Here is a 17834-nt window from a genome sequence, read left to right as displayed (position 1 = left end):
TTCACTGTTGCAATCATCACTTGTGGGTTATCCCTGCTGGGTAGCCCTCGGCCGGCCCAAGTTCCAGAGTAAAGGTTTCCCTCCTACATCAGCTGTTCTGTGAGTGTGGCTGACGTCAGGGCTATAAAGGGCGACAGCCGATGCCATTACTTCAGTCTTTCTTGCCGTAGAGCCCGAAGCAGTTTTGTGAGAGCGTCAGTTGGCCTTTGCCAGAGTGAAGACAACCGTTTAAAGCTAAGTACCCCATTGGGGAATCTTTTCTTGCCTTAAACCGATGTCAGAGAAAGTTAGTAACGGTCTCAGTTGTGGAAAGCAGATCCCACACCAAGACTTCCATTCTCTCTGCTTCACCTGTTTAGGCCCAGACCATGACGTTCCAGGATGTCAGTTCTGTGCCTTCTTTAATGCTCGTACTATAAAAAGAAGAGCTGATATTGTTATGAGACATTTTAGTCTTTCCAGCAACGCGAAATGGCATCAGTTTCCCAGGTAGTTACTGACTTTCCTAGGAAGAAAAAAGACAAAGACAAGGATAGGCCTCCGAAAGTTCCTCTAACAATTTTGGAATACCATCCACCTTTACTCAAAGCATGGTTACAGCTGAACTCAGTGAGACAACTTCACAGCCCCTGACGACAGCCGATTATCTACTGCAAGCCTCTACTGAGACCCATTGGATCAACTTCCTGCTAAGATGTCGTTTGTTTCTCACGCGGTTGGGTCCAGAGCCGCTTTGCAGGCACTGGCTTCCGCAGCGCCCCCACCGACATCTGAAGTCAGGATTAGACAGACGATACCGCCGCCACTCAGATTGACTCTGTATAAGGCTACTGAACCACCTTGGCCCAAGCCAAAATCTGTCCTTAAAAAGAACCCTCCGCAGGGCCCCAGCCACCGACCTAATACTAGCCAGCCCGCCCGCCCCTCAATCACAGCAACTTCTCAAAATGGCAGAGGTCCTGATGACTCTGATCAGGGGTAGCCAACCTCCCCCTCCCACACCAGCCAAAAGAAAAAGATGCACCCCCCCCCCCCCCCAAGAGGTCCTCACAGACCAGGAATCATTGGATTCAGATCTAAAGGAGTCAGGCATGGAAGACCAGCCCTTAGCAGCATTCGTGGACTTTGATGCTGATGATCCCATTCCTACTGCTTCTCCCCCCTCTCGACCTTTCTTTCAAGGAATCTCTGAACACTCTCAAAGAACATTTTCAGTGGGAGGCCCAGGACTACCCCCAGTCTAAAAGGAGACTCAGAATTTCTAGATCTGCCTCAGCTTCTGGCCAGTCCACCTATCCTGGATGTAGTTGAGGGTGTTTTTCTAGAATCGGCCCTATCTCCAGATTCTCTCCCTCCTGCACCCAGAAAACCTGATAGATATACTACAGGATGCAAGACTGTCACAAATACCTATTTAAAAACCTTACTGCAGACCCTAAAGTTATTGCTCAGGGCCCTAAGGGAGCTAGAGCCAGCTGTTCAAAAACCCCATCCCAACTGGCAAAGAAAGCAGAGCTCTAGACAGGATGGGTAAAAAGGTTTACTCCTCAGCCACTTAGCTGTTAGAGCATTAAACTGTCAGTTTCATATGATTAAATTCCAGCAGAATGTGCTCAAACTCATTAAACAGAAAATATCTGCCTTGCCTGACAGCAACACTACCAGAGAATTAACAGACCTCATACAGTCAAGCTATCCAGTAGCAAAGCACTCCTTACATTGTGGTTATGATGCCTTGGAGGCCTCTACCAGGGCTACAGCTACAAGATCAGTAGTCAAAAGGCACATCTGGTTAAGGGAGCAGCCTTTGCCTGACCAAATAAAATCCAAACTTTTAGATGCCTCTTTGGATAAAGAGGAGTTGTTTGGCCCCAAGGCCAAGGAGGTCATCAAGAAAATGGAGGACAAAGCCAAATCCATGAAGACTGTCAAAGATTTTTTGCAGGTACAGCCTCCCAGGTTCAGCAGAAACTACCCTACCAAGCACTGGTCCTTTCCCTCTCAGGCTAAGCCAGCGCAGAGAAAGGGACGTAGAGACAGAACCCCTAGGCCGTAGGCACACAGCCAACAAAGAACTAGGCAGTGGTCCACTGCACCTCCAAGTCAGGGGAGTTCTTAGCCTACTTCCTTCACCAGTGAATCACAATGACTCCCTTCCCTCCCCTTTGCCCCCCAGGTCTCCAGACAAGCTAGGAGGAAGACTTTCCCTCTTCCTAGAAAACTGTAAGGCCATCACCTCAGATCTATGGGTCCTGACAAATTGTTACCAGAGGGTACAGATTCTATTTCAAAGAAAACCCAAGGAGATCATGTTACCCAGACATCCCTGCAAACCGGACAGCAGAAGCTATTCACCAGATCCAAAAACTTTACGCCCAGGGTGCTGTAGAACCCATGCCCAAGGAACAGACTGGGAAGGGATTTTACTCAAGGCTGTTCCTGGTTGCCAGAAAAGAGGGCACATGGCACCCTATCCTAACCCTCTCTACCCTGAGTCTGCCCTTCTGGTTCCAAAATTCAAAATGTTGACACTACAAAAACTACTGCCTGTGCACCTGCCACAAGCCTGGCTAGTGACCCTAGACCTGAAGGATGCCTACCTGCATATTCCTATCAGAATCTTGCAGGAGTTGCCTAAGGTTCAGAGCAGGGTCCCAGCACTTTCAATTCTCTGCACTGTCCTTTGGCTTATCCACTGCTCCCAGAGTCTTTACAAAGTGCTTGGCTCCAGTCATTGCTTACTGCAGGCAGAGAGCCATGCACATTTACCCCTATCTAGACAACTGCCTCATTCAGGCAGAAACCAAGGAAAAGCTCCTACAGGATCTCTCTCCTTTGTGCAGACCACACTGACCTCACTGGAATTCACCATAAACATGGAAAAATCCCAGCTGTTACCCATACGAAGGATTACCTTCCTGGGCACTCTGCTAGACACATCCACGCAAATGGCCTTCCTCCCCACCCAGAAGCAGACCTTTCTGCAGTCGTACTTCCACCAGCTGGCACACAAGACCCACCTCACAGCCAGGTAAATATTACAAGCCCTGGGTTACATGGCCTCCTGCATCCTGCTGGTACACCTTGCCAGACTGCATATGCGGAAACTGCAGTGGTACCTAAGGAACCTCTGGTGCCAACACTCCCAGTCTCTGGAGCACCAGCTACCACTAATTCCTTGCTTAAGGAAGGAACTCCTCCGGTGTGCCCAGGCTTGCTCCCTAAACAAGGGCCTTCCTTTTGTCCTTCGGCCACACAAGCAGACCTTGACAACGGACGCCTCAGACATTGCCTGGGGATTGCCTGTCTCCACATCAGTTTGAAAGAAATGCTGGCAGCGCACAGAGCTACCCTAACCTTTCAAGAAGCATCTGTCACCAGGGGTACTCCTAATCAGGACAGACAACACCACTGTCATGTGGTACATCAACAAACAGGGGGGCACTCATTCCTACCCCCTATGTCACCTTACCATGGAAATCTGGCAGTCAGCTTCGAATCTGGGGCTGCATCTCTTAGCTCAGTATCTCCCAGGGAAGCAAAACTCTCTGACAGATCACTTAAGCAGACAGATCATGGACCCCCTTGAGTGGCAGTTGCACAGGGAAACCTTCTTACAGATCACTTGCATCTGGGGGAGAGCCAGACTTAGACCTTTTTCCAAGCCACCAAAACCATCAGCTGCCCAGATCCTGCTCAAGACAGTTTCACCCAGACGCCTGGAGGATGGACGCCCTCTCCTACCACTGGGGCAGCCTGTTTGTGTATGACATTCCCCACTTCCTCTGATACCCAGGGTTCTACTCAAGATCAGAGAAGAAGGACCAAGAGCTGTCCTGATTGCCCCAGATTGGCCAAGGCAGCACTGGTACCCCATGCCCCTCAGCATGAGCATTCACCCTCCCTTTACCGTGCCTTCCACCGCAGACCTTCTCACACAACAGGGAGGGAAGGTCCTACATCCAGACCTGGCCACCCTCAAGCTGTGACAGTATGGCTGATTTCTCAGTCAGTTAACACTGCAGCCTTCAGCAGTCAGGTGCGAGACATTATTAAGGAGGCTCGCAGACCCAGCACCAGAAAATCTTATTCCTCTAAATGGAAGAGATTCACCTGCTGGTGCTCCACTAGGAACACCTCCAGTACTAAAGCCTCTTTACCCCTGGTTCTGGACTCCTGGCAGAGCTCCTCCATAAGGGTTTGTCTTCCTCCTCTATCAAGACTCCTGCTTCGGCTATCTCAGCCTATGATGTTCATCGTGCATACAGCTGCAGTCATAACAGGGTTCTCCTGCCATCAGGCGGGTCCTCGGTCGGCCGAATTCCAAAGTCTAGGTCCGGCGTCGGTTGTCGTCGCTTCTTCCCTGACGTCAGTGCGACAGGGGTATAAAAGAACCAGCCGATGCCATTTTCTTCAGTCTTTCTTGCCGCGCTGTGCCCGAAGCAGAAGCAGTTTGCAAGTGCCGGTCGGCCAGCTCCTGAAATTACGAAAATTTTGCAACCGAAGTCTTCTTGAAAGCTAAGTACCCCGTTGGGGAAACTTTTCTTGCCTCAGACCAATGTCAGACAAAGTTAATAATTGTATTTCATGTGGGAAGCAAATACCGCATAAGGATTTTCATGCCCTCTGTATTCCTTGTTTAGGCCCAGACCACGACGTCTCGGTCTGTCGTTTTTGTGCTACATTCAACAAACGCACCATTAAGCGTCGGGCGGAGTTCGCCCAGCATTATTTTGGCAAAAAATTTAACTATATTATGTCGTCGGATACTCCGACTCCAGTTTTGTCTAAAAAGCGCAAAGATAAGGACCGACACACGAGGTCCACGGCCTCTACTGACACCACGCCAAAGCCAACTACAGGTGGTCCAGTTCTCAGCGAGGTGCCTACGCAGCCCCTGACTACCGACGACACTTCATTGGCGGTGTCTTCTGTGCCCGAGGTCGCAGGCTCCTCGGCCCACACCCCGACTACAGATACCGAAGCCACTCTTGGTGGTGAATCTCAAAATGTAGACAGGTCTGCCTCCTCTCAAGGTGTCTTCAAACCTTCCTCTTCTTTTTCCATCAAGGCTTTTACTAAGTCTAAAGCAGCCATGCATTCTAAGAGACAAGCTACACAGGGCCCATCTCCAGGCCCCATGCCTAAAAAACAGATGCTTAAAATGGCTGAGGATTTAATTACTCTTTTCAGGGGTTCTCAACCCCCCCCCCCCCCGGACAAAAGGCCCAGAGTGGAGGAAGAATCCCCCTCCTCTGATCAGGCCTCCATTATATCAGAGCACTCTGATGAACAGGAACATTCTTACTCCCCTTTTGAAGATTCTGATGCAGAGGAGTCCATTCCCTCTGTATCCCCCCCAGAGGATTACTCATTTGGGGAAACCTTGCATACCTTAAGGGAACACTTCCACTGGGAAGGCCAAGAGTACTCAGATTCCAAGAAAAGGCTTAGGGATTTTCTCTTGCTACCTCAGCACAGGCCTCTGGCTATACCTCCTGTCTTGGACATACTAGATGATGTGTACTCGGGAGGCCTGCCTTAACCCGGATTCTTTACCTCCTGCCCCAGTCAAGCCTGACAGGTACTACCGGGTTCCTGACTCACACCAATTTCTATACAAAAGCCATGCTGCTGACCCAGAAACTATCTCACAGGGCCCCAAGGGAATTAAGGCCTCCACTGCTAAAAATCCATTACCTTCCGAGAGAGATTCCAGATCCTTAGAAAGGTGGGGAAAAAAGGTATATACCTCGGCCACCTTAACCATGAGGGCATTAAACTGCCAGTTCCATATGCTAAAGTACCAACAGTTTCTGTTATCACAATTGAGAAGTAAAATGTCACAACCTGAACAACCAGACTTGGAGCGGCAGGATTTGATGCATAGTGCAGAACAAGTGGGTAAACATACCTTGCAATGTGGTTTTGATGCTCTAGAGGCCTCATGTAGAGCTGCTGTTACAGGATCAGTCATACGTAGACATGCCTGGCTCAAGGAACAAACCTTACCAGATCATGTCAAAGCTAAATTACTAGATGCCCCTCTACAAAAGGATGTATTATTTGGTGCTAATGCTGAGGAGGTATAAAGAAAATGGAGGAAAAGGCTAAATCAATGCAAACAGTGAAAGATTTTCTACAGGTACAACCCCCACGTTTCAGTAGAAATTGGCCTTCCAAAAATTGGTCCTTTCCAGCCACGGACAGACCCCAAAGAGGTAGATACAGGCGCCCGAGGGGCAGAGGGCAATCCCAAGGATCGTTTAGAGGCAGACAATGGCAAGCTCCTACACAAAGAGGTGGTGAGGATAGTTCGCCGCCATTCAGAAAGCAAGCCCAATGACTTTCCCCTTTGCATGCCAAGCAAGGCTCAAATGGCAGCACCATTAGGCGGAAAACTGGCATTATTTTCAAAAAATTGGCATATTGTCACAAAAGACAAATGGATCCTGGACATTATAAACAGAGGCTACAGATTCCATTTTCACACCCTTCCAAAAATGAGAGGCATGCCAAACCTGCCATACAATCAAAGGGCAGAGGCACAAAGACAAATTTCAGATCTCATAGACATGAAAGCTATTCAAGAGGTACCTACTCACGAACAAGGTCAAGGTTTTATTCCAGACTATTCCTGGTACCAAGGAAGGGAAAAGATTGGAGACCTATTTTGGACCTATCCATCCTAAACACATTTTTACTCGTACCAAAATTCAAGATGCTCACTTTACAGCAGCTTCTTCCCATGCTGGGCAAGGTGTCTTGGCTGGTAACATTGGACCTCAAGGAGGCATACCTGCATGTCCCAATCAGACAAAATTGCAGAAGATACCTCAGATTTCTTGCAGGTTCAACCCATTATCAATTCTCTACATTGCCCTTTGGCTTATCTACTGCGCCCAGAGTATTCACGAAATGCCTGGCATCAGTAATTGCTTACTGCAGACTTCAAGGGATACAAATATACCCCTATTTGGACGACTGCCTGATCCAAGCGGATAGCAAGCACATACTTCTGAAACATCTGGCTTGTGTAATAATGTTGAATTCTCTGAGATATCCAGTCAACAAAAAGAAATCAAGGCTAATACCCTCTTGGAAAATAATTTTCCTGGGTGCCAACTTGGACACAAACACCCAGATGGCCTACCTCACGCCAGAGAAGCAGGGGCAACTAACTCAATACTTCAGAACACTAGCAAATTTCACCAGGCTGACTGCAAGGAAAATCCTGCAGGCTCTGGGATTCATGGCATCTTGCATCCTACTAATCCCATGTGCAAAGCTGCATATGAGGAAACTTCAATGGTACCTGAAAAACCTATGGTCTCAACACAGCCACAGTTTGGAAACAGTAATACCACTAATTCCATGTCTTCAAAAGGAATTTCTGTTGTGGGCTCAAGCATGCCAAACAAACACAGGTCTCCCATTCAGCAAGCCTCAAGCAAATCAAGTCATCACAACAGACGCCTCGGACTACGCCTGGGGGCCGCACATGACAGATTGGTGCATTCAGGGCAAATGGTCCCAAAAAGAAAAGTACCTTCACATCAATCAAAAGGAAATGCTAGCAGTAATAATTGCTATTATAGCTTTCAAAGACCTTCTGCATCCAGGTCAACTATTGATAAGGACAGACAACACCACAGTAATGTGGTACATAAACAAACAGGGAGGAACCCATTCATACCCCCCTATGCAGGCTGGCCATGTCACTTTGGAACATGGCTCTGGACTTATAAATCGAACTTCAAGCACAGTACTTGCCAGGCAAGGAAAACACACTGGCAGACAACCTAAGCAGAAATATGACAGATCCACACGAATGGAAGTTGCATCCTCAAGTTTTTACAGAGATAATTCAAGCATGGGGAAGGCCAGACATAGATCTCTTTGCCTCCCACAAAAATCACCAATTGACAAAATTCTGCTCAAGGATTTTTCATCCAAAGGCCTGGAGAGTGGATGCTCTCTCTTTCAGTTGGACAACAATGACAGTTTATGCCTTCCCACCTCTTCCTCTGCTGCCCAAAGTTCCATTAAAAACCAGAGCAGACAGACCAAAGATAATCCTCATTGCTCCAGATTGGCCAAGACAACAATGGTACCCACTCCTGAGGAGCCTGACGCATTCCCCACCATGGACCCTGCCTCTAATGCCTCTTCTTCTGACTCAGCACAGTTTCAAAACTCTTTACCGTCAGCTGAAAACACTCAATCTAGCTGCATGGAAGATTCCTTAACATCACAACAGACCCTACTCTCCAAGGAGGTGCAGGATGTCATTTTGGAGGCCAGAAGGCCGTCTACTAGAAAAGCTTACTCCGCAAAATGGAAACGGTTTTGTGCCTGGAATGAGAAAAAGGGCCAGAATCCTGGAAAACTGAATTTACCTCAAATATTACAGTATCTAGCTGAGCTGCTAAGCAGTGGATTTTCATTCTCCTCCATCAAAATCCATGCCTCAGCCATTTCTGCAGAATACAACACTGATCCACCTTTATTCTCTCACCCCCTCTTAAGACAGTTCCTCAGAGGGGCTAAGAATCTAAAACCCCCAAGGAAACAACCAATACCTGCTTGGGATCTCAATTTCATTCTAGAAAAGCTGACCTTGCCTCCTTTTGAGCCAGCTGCCTCAACAGATTTGCAATATTTGTCCTGGAAAACAGCTTTCCTTCTGGCTATTACCTCAGCTCGTAGGGTATCGGAACTACAAGCCCTCATGGCTGTGCAGCCTTTTATCATCTTCCATCAGGACAGAGTTTCCTTACGAACCAACCCGTCCTTTATGCCAAAAGTGGTATCCAGGGTAGCTTTGAATCAGGCTATACACTTACCTACCTTTTATCCTAATCCTCAAAACAAAGGGGAGAGATTACTACATTCCTTGGACATCCACAGACAACTGCGTTATTATTTGGACAGAACAAAGCCTTTCAGAAAATCATAACAGCTCTTTGTGTCCTATGCTATAGGAGCTCAAGGGAAGCCAATTTCCAAACAGACAATCTCAAAATGGATAGCCCACTGCATACGCTTTTGTTATTCTTTTCATGGCAAAACTGTACCTACAGGCATCAGATCTCACTCCACAAGGGCCACAGCTACCTCTGCAGCTTTCCTCAGAGGAGTTCCTACCAAAGATATTTTGGAAGCAGCCACTTGGAGTTCTGTGCATACCTTCTCCAAGCACTACCACCTTCCATTATACTCCAAATCTAGAGCAGGCTTTGCCACTGCAGTCTTGCAGGGCATCTTGGCTCCTCCTAGTTCCACCTAGTGCCTACCACCCCTTTCTTAGCTTTGGGATTCTACCCATCTGTTATGACTGCAGCTGTATGCACAATGAACGTATTACAGTTTTGTACCTACCATAAATGTAGATGTTCGAGTGCTAATACAGCTGCAGTCCAGGTTTCCCTCCCTCCTTCCCCTCTTGGGACAGGTTTCCCTCCCTCCTTCCCCTCTTGGGACAGGCCTGTTGGCTAACACCTCCTCATACAACCTGATTGGGGTATTCATTTTTGGTGCATTTGCTTGCACTACTATATTTTGATTATATGGCATTGCTTTATTACACAAATTTATGTATTGCCTTCTGGGGGCACCTGACATCTGGGGCAAGAAAAACTGAAGAAAATGGCGTCGGCTGGTTCTTTTATACCCCTGTCGCACTGACGTCAGGGAAGAAGCGGCGACAACTGACGCCGGACCTAGACTTTGGAATTCGGCCGACCGAGGACCCGCCTGACGGCAGGAGAACCCTGTTATGACTGCAGCTGTATTAGCACTCGAACATCTACATTTATGGTAGGTACAAAACTGTACTTCCAGGCGGATCAGGCTTTATTCTCTCAACACCTCTTGAACCAGTTCCTCAGAGGTGTGGCTCACATCAGACCACCAAGAAGGCCCCCTGCACCAGCTTGGGATCTAAACTTTGTCCTGGAAAAACTGACCCCCCCCCCCCCTTTCGAGCCAGCTTCCTCAGCAGGTCTCAAGTACCTCTCTTGGAAGACTGCCCTTTTGCTAGCCATCACTTCTGCTAGGAGGGTATCTGAGCTACAGGCTCTTATGGGCACTGAGCCCTTCTTCATCTTCCACGTGAACAGGGTGTCTGTAAGAACCAACCCCCCTCCTTCATGGCTAAGGTGGTCTCTGAGGTAACCCTCAACCAGGCCATACACCTACCTGCCTTTTTTCCTAAACCAACAAATAGAGGGGCGAGAATTCTGCATACCTTAGATGTGCACACACAGTTGAGATTTTACCCTGACAGGACTAAATCATTTGGGAAAACTGACCAACTCCTGGTTTCATTTGCCCCTGGGGCAGAGGGGAAAACCCATTACTAATCATAGCATTTCCAAATGGATCTCTCATTGTATAGATTTCTTCTATACCTTCCATGGAAAGAGTCCTCCCAAAACTGTCAGATCCCATTCCACAAGTGCAGTCTCTACCTCCACAGCCTTTCTGAGGGGAGTTCCTACCAAGGAAATTCTGGAAGCTGCTACTTGGACATATGTCCACATTTTCAGCAAGCACTACCAGTTGGCTACTTTCTCCAAAACAAGGGCAGGATTTGCATCTGCAGTCTGCAGGGCATGCTAACATCCCCGTAATTGTACAGCTATCCTCCACCCACTTCCTGTGCTTTGGGATTCTTCTTCCACAAGTGATGACTGCAACAGTGAAACAGGGAGAACATAGTACAGTTGTGTACACTTACCATAAATGTAGATGTTCAAGTGTATTCACTGTTTCAGTCCTGTTTCCCTCCCACCTACCCCCTTTTCTTTACTATTATATGCATCTTCTCTGGGACTCCCAAGACCTTTGGGGGCAAGAAAAACTCATGTAATGGTGTCGGCTGTTGGTCTTCATGGCCCTGATGACCTGTTGTCAGTCGCACTCACAGAACAGCCGACACAGGAGGGAAACCTTTACTCTGGTGCTCGGGCCGGCTGAGGGCTATGCAGCAGGATAACCCACAAGTGATGAGTGCAACAGTGAATACACTCAAACATCTACATTTATGGTAAGTGTACACAACTGTACTTTTTGAGCATTACTTATCATTCTATTCCTAAATTCATTTTTATTAATGGTATATCAGTAGTATTTCTCAGTGTTATCAATTCATTGTATAACATTTGCAATGTTAATGCTAGTTCCTACATATTTTTATTGTTTTCTGACATGTTCCTGTACAGCTGTGTTGGTTTATTCTAAATTTTGAAAATAAAAGAATTAAAAAAATTCTCTTCTGTTTGAAACTTACTCATGAAGCACAGTTCCAGGGGTCAGTAAGTCAGGATTTTTTTTTCTGTGCTCTTCAGATCCGTGTAAGAATTGAGAAGAACCCAGAACTTGGATTTAGTATATCAGGAGGTATAGGCGGCAGAGGAAATCCATTTAAACCAGATGATAATGTAAGTAAGCATTTTTGTCAGTTTTTCCAGATTTTTTTTTTCTTTTCTAATGTATTTAATGCAGATGGACTGCAGATATAGTTAGTCTTCCCATCTGTTTTTGGAGACTGCCCAGTAAGGCATAGCCATTTTCAGTAGCACTCAGTAGGGACTTTGCAGGCCCTCCTCAAAGGCAACTGTGGCAAGGGCTGTCTTGATCCTGTTATTGACATTTTAGACATAATTATCTTGTTGTGTTAATCAACTCTCAGTTGGACAGGCTTGCATCTGTTTATATCAGAATCACAAGTGTGTGTTTTCTTGTTTGGTTTGTTTTGTTTTATTTAGAACAAAGGAAATGCACCACTTCAGGGTATGATTTCATTTTGTAATGAGCTGACTTGCCATTGGCAGTGTCCTGCCAGCTATATCTGGCCTACTTCTTCTGAAAACTGACTTTCCTCCTGTCCTTTTCTCCATGCTGCCATGTATACCTTTTAACTAGTCTGAGAATCTGTTGAAGCACCTCTTCAAGTCTACACCATCTACTGCAATTTGAGCTGTGGGTAGGGTCTTTAGTAATTTTACCCTGTAACAAACTGGTGTAATCTATCAAGTGTGCCCCTTCTAAGGCAGCTGGCAGGAACAGTGAATGTCCTTGATCTAGACATATCACACCAATATGTCCGCTCTTGCAGCTCACTTTTTATTTTTCCCTTTGTTGCAGAAGTTTTAAACACCTGTATTAGCAGAAAAGTTCATTTGTACTCGGCGTGAATAGTTGATGTGATGTTGTCCTATTTTACCTTCATTCGTAGCAGGTTGACTTCGGATCTGACTTGGCCTTATACAAAAGCCCGAGGTCTTCCACTAGCTCGTGGCTAAAACCCTATCCCATCATGCACTAGGAGAGATCCCCAGATCTCGTTTGCCACTAAACAAGATTGCGGGTGCTCTTTCTACGGGTTCTGGCTAAGTAGATTTTTTTCTTCATATTGTGAAAAAAATTGTTAAGCTGTTTCTGACTGTGTTTATTCCATTTAATAATTACTAAAGTGAATTGGGTATGTTTTTGTTTTTTCTTCCTGAGTTTTCACTGCTGTTGGCTGTCGTTTCCCTGTAAGGCCTTTTTTCCCCTATCTCAGCTTTAAAATTAATTATTAGATGACTATTTTAGTTAGAAGGCTTTCTTTCCCTTTTCTATTTTCTTCTTTTAACTCTGGTAGTAGAGTATATATAAAACACCACACTGTAGAACAATCCAGACCTTACACCACAAGTTCCAGGCCAGATGAATTCACTCAGTTTAGTACACAGACTGATTTATTAAAATAAAAAAGTAACTTCTGCAGCAAAACCTCAAACTCTTATACCATTAAGAGTAAGTAACATACACTTAAATACATGCATTTAATCAAATAATCATCCAGTTAAGAATTCAGTAAAAAAGCCATCTAAAAAGGTTAACTTTTAATAATTTTTTTAACCTTCTTATATTAAATCCTTCCAAGAGAATTCCCTATTCAAACCTCTTGGAAACATTGTGTCATATTTTAAAATAAATATTGCTTCCTTCCTTCTTAAGTATTCCTTGATTTTTTTCATCAGTACTAAACCTTGTATTCACTTGTTCCAAAACAATTGCCTGTAACCCCTGTGGGTCTCCATTATGGTGTTCCTTAAAGTGCAGAGCTACAAGACTCTGAAATCTTTGCTTCTTGATGTTAGGGTTGCCACCCTTTCAAATGGCCAAAGTGGGACATTTTCGGGACACACATCAGGTTTTACAGGCCGACACATACCAACGGTCAGTACAAAGGATAGAACTTTACTTTTTTGCCTAAATAAAAGCTTATTCCTGTAGCAGTTTAGTTGCTTATTCTGTTTCTTGTAACATTTAGGTATTTTAGATACAGAAATAACTATTTTATGCAACTATTACATAAAATGTGGGACATAATTATGTCCTACAATCTCAGGACATTTGCCATTGTTAATATATTTTGTCAGGACACAACTGCCCAATGAGGGACTGTCCCTCGCAAAGTGGGATAGGTGGTAACCCTACTTGATGTCCCTTGTATGCTCTTTTAACCTTACAGCAAAGCTTCTCTTGCTTTCCCCAATATAAAATAATCCACAAGGACATTTTAAACTATATATAATCTTTTCACTATTACAAGTGAAGCTGCCTCTTCTGTCAATTTTTTTCCATTAACACTTTCAAAACTATCCACTATGTTTGCATACTGTGAAATTAATTGTCATATGGAAAAGTTCCATATATCACTATATTATTTTTTATATTTTTTGGTCTCTCAAATTTTCCATGTACTAACATGTCTTTAAGACTTCTGCCTCTTTTATATGAAAAACAACGTTTGACATGACATTTTTAGGCAGGATTTTTCTTTCTGTATACAAGACCAGTAATACCCAACTATTTTCTCTAAAATACTAGAAAAATTAGTATACTTGGATACAAATATAAGTCACATGTTCATCGTGTTTCACTGTTGCAGTCATTACACTTGGGTTATCCTGCTGGCAGGTGACCCACAGTCGGCCCGAGTTCCAAAGTCTTGGTCCGGCGTCAGTTGCTGTCGCCTCTTCCCTGACGTTAGTGCGCCAGGGGTATAAAAGTTGCAACCGACGCAATTTTCTTCAGTCTTTCTTGCCACGCGGAGCCCGAAGCAAAAGCAGATATTCTTCATCTCACATTGCTGCAGTCCTTACACTTGGGTAGTCCGCTGTCCTCGGTCGGCCCGAATATCAAAGTATTAGGCTTTAAGACTGACATCAGGACGCCAGGGTACAAATGCGCATGACCGACGCCATATCCTCAGTCTTTTGCCGCATGGTCCGATGCAGAAGCAGCGCTCTCATGCTTAAGTTCTGAAATTGTGCGAATCGGAGTTTCAGACCGAGTCAAAGTTGGCTAAGTACCCGTTGGAATATTTTAGTTTTTCTTGCCTCAGTGGTTTACCGGATGTCAGAAAAAGTGAATAACTGTATTTCTTGTGGGAAACAGATACGCATAGAGATTATCATACTTTGTGTATTCCTTGTTTGGGGCCTGAGCACGCGTTGTTGGGTGTGTGCTAGGTTCAATGTTAGATTGTGCCAGGTTGGTCTTGAAGCGGTGCAATTATAATATGCCGCCGGATGCCCGGCGCCCGCTTCTCGAAGAAGCGCAAAGACAAAGCAGCTAAACCCAGGCAAGAAGAGTCGTCCGTGCGGGACGCCGGTTCTTCAGTGGAACCGGTGGTTCCGGAGGCTTCTCTGGAGTCCCAGGGGGAGACGTTGATATTGCAGGATGTGGCCTCTCAGGAGGCAGGTCAGGCTGAAGGGGCTTCCCAGGTTACTGTACTCCCCTCCCTTCCTAGGGTGGTTAGGCCCTCTACTTCTGTTTCCAAGGTTTCTCCCAGAGGCAGGCCAGGTTTAGCTTCTGTTGGTGTCACTCCTAGTTCATCAGGTTCTGTGCCCAAGAAGCACATGCTTAAAATGGCAGAAGATTTAATTACTTTAATTAGAGGTTCTTTGCCCCCTCCTGATAAGAGGCCTAGGGTGGAACCAGAGTTGGGGAGTTTTGAGCAGGCTTCAGATGTTTCAGAGTCTTCGGCTGAAGACTTGCAGGAGTATTCTCCCTATTCTGATTCTGATATGGATGATTCTACTCCTTCTGCTTCTCCTCCAGAGGATTTTTCTTTTTCAGAGACTCTTCATTCCATGAGGGAACATTTTAAGTGGGAAGGCCAGGACTTCTCTGATTCCAGGAAAAGGCTTAGGGAATTTTTGCTTTTACCTCAGCATAGGCCTTTGGCTATACCACCTGTTCTGGATGTTGTGGAAGATGTGTTTGCAGAGGCTTCACTTAATCCTGATTCTTTGCCTCCTGCTCCTGTTAAACCGGACAGGTATTACAGGGTGCCTGAAGCTCATAAATATCTCTATAAGAGTCCTAGGGCGGACCCAGAAACTGTTAGTCAGGGACCTAAGGGCGTCAAGGCCTCTGTTGTGAAAAATCCAGTTCCTCCAGATAAAGAGGCCAGAGCTTTGGATAGATGGGGAAAGAAAGTCTATACTTCTTCCACCTTAGCCATGAGGGCTTTGAATTGCCAGTTTCACATGTTGAAATATCAAAACTATCTTCTTTCTCAATTGCAGTCTAAGGTAGATGCTCTGGCGGAAGGTATTGAGTGTAAAGAATTGCAAGATTTGGTACATGTTTCTGAACAGGTGGGTAAGCATTCTTTACAATGTGGTTTTGATGCTGTACAGGCCTCGTCTAGGGTGGCTGCCACTGGGTCAGTTCTTCGCCTGGCTGAGGGATCAGAATTTATCTGACCATGTTAAAACAAGGATTTTAGATGCTCCTTTACAGTCTGATGTGTTGTTTGGGTCACCTGTGGAGGCTGTCTTAAAGAAAATGGAAGACAAGGCTAAGTCTATGCAGGCTGTTAAAGATTTTTTGCAGGTTCAGCCTCTGAAGTTTAGCAGGAATTGGCCTGCTAAGGGGTGTTCTTATGATTCACAGTCTAGGGGAAGATCTAGGCGTGGTAGGGGCAGAGCTCAGGGCTCTTTCAGACCTAGAACAGGGAGTTCACCTGCACAGTCTTCGGGTGAGGGCAGGGGCCAGTCCTTTCGTAAACAGGCCCAATGACCTACCTTTTCAGCTGCCAGAGCCTTCTTGTCTGGCAGCACCTTTGGGAGGAAGGTTGGCACTCTTCAAAGAAAATTGGAGTTTAATTACCCAGGACAGATGGGTATTGGATGTTATACACCAAGGCTACAGGTTTTATTTCCATACCTTACCTCCTTTCAAAGGCATGCCAGACGTTCCTCCTCAGCAAAGAATAGAGGCTCACAAACAAATTTCTCTGCTGCTTCAAATAGGAGCCATACAGCCAGTCCCTCTGCCAGAAGTGGGCCTAGGATTTTATTCTCGCCTGTTCCTAGTACCAAAGAAGGGGAACACGTGGAGACCAATTTTGGATTTATCTATCCTCAACACTTATCTGGACATTCCCAAGTTCAAAATGTTGACGTTACAACAGCTTTTACCTCTGCTGGGCAAAGATCACTGGATGGTGACTCTGGATCTCAAGGAGGCTTACCTTCATGTTCCTATCAGGCTAAGTTGCAGGAAGTATCTGCGGTATCGAGCTGGGACGTCTCATTATCAGTTCTCTGCATTGCCCTTTGGCTTATCTACTGCGCCCAGAGTGTTCCGCGAAGGTTCTGGCTCCAGTGATTGCTTTCTTCAGGCTAAAGGAATACAGATCTATCCTTATTTGGACGATTGCCTGATTCTGGCCCAAGGAAGGCGAACTTCTTCATCATTTGCAATATGTGATAGCAGTGCTAAGATGCCTGGGGTATTCTGTGAACGAAATAAAGTCCAGTCTAGTACCCTCTCAGGACATGTGCTTTCTGGGTGTGAGACTGAATACAGCATTTCAGATGGCCTTTTAGACCCCGGACAAACAAAAGAATCTTTCCCTTTACTTCCATCAATTGTCTCATCAGTCCAGGCTGACTGCAAGGACAGTCCTTCAAGCCTTGGGGTTCATGGCATCTTGTATTCTGGTGCTTCCCAATGCCAAACTGCATATGAGGAAGCTACAATGGTATCACAAAAATGTATGGACACAGCACTGCCAAGATATGGACACTGTCATTCAGATAATACCTTGCATTCAAAAGGAATTTTTGTGGTGGGCTCAGGAATGTCACCTAAACAAGGGACTCTCTGTGACCCGGCCAGAGGCGAGTCAGATTCTAACGACAGATGCCTCAGACAAAGCTTGGGGAGCTCATCTAAATGGAAAGTGGATACAAGACACGTGGCCTGCCAGACTACAACATCTACATATCAACTTGAAGGAGATGTTAGCAGTCCAATTTGCATTAATAGCTTTCAAGGATTTACTTCTTCCAGGGCAGGTGTTGGTTCTAACAGACAACACAACTGTCATGTGGTACATCAACAAGCAAGGGGAACACATTCTTATCCTCTATGCAGACAAGCAATGATTTTGTGGGAGACTGCTCTCAGTTTACAACTAAATCTTCAGGCAAGGTTTCTGCCGGAGCACAGAACTCCTTAGCAGATGTGTTGAGCAGACAATTATGGATCCCCACAGTGGAAATTGGATCCTCATGTATTTCAGAAATTGACAGTGTCATGGGGAACTCCAGACATAGATCTGTTCGCTTCTCCACTAAACTACCAGCTGCCAAAGTTTTGCACAAAAGGTTTCATCCCACAGCTTGGAAAGTGGATGCTCTTTTTTCAATTGGAGCAATCTTCATGTGTATGCCTTTCCACCTCTGCCCTCCTCCCAAAGGTACTCTAAAGGTCAGACAGGACAAGCCAAAGATGATTTTAATAGCTCCAGATTGGCCTCG

General features: G+C 45.7%; 1 protein-coding gene across 2 annotated transcripts in view; it reads left to right on the top strand.

Moving 5' to 3' along the window:
* The window catches only part of ERBIN (erbb2 interacting protein), a 3184408-nt gene that overhangs the window by 3019682 nt on the left and 146892 nt on the right, over positions 1–17834 (top strand). For both annotated transcript variants that reach the window (XM_044063352.1, XM_044063353.1), the window contains one exon: positions 11352–11444. In XM_044063352.1, coding sequence (XP_043919287.1) covers positions 11352–11444 — 93 coding nt within the window. The remainder of the gene's footprint in view (positions 1–11351; positions 11445–17834) is intronic.

This window comes from Protopterus annectens, chromosome 2.part1, assembly GCF_019279795.1.
Source record: "Protopterus annectens isolate FY-2018-M chromosome 2.part1, PAN1.0, whole genome shotgun sequence".
Lineage (NCBI taxonomy): Eukaryota > Metazoa > Chordata > Ceratodontiformes > Protopteridae > Protopterus > Protopterus annectens.
Note: the sequence above shows the minus strand (reverse complement) of the source record. Positions and strands in the feature narration are given on the sequence as shown.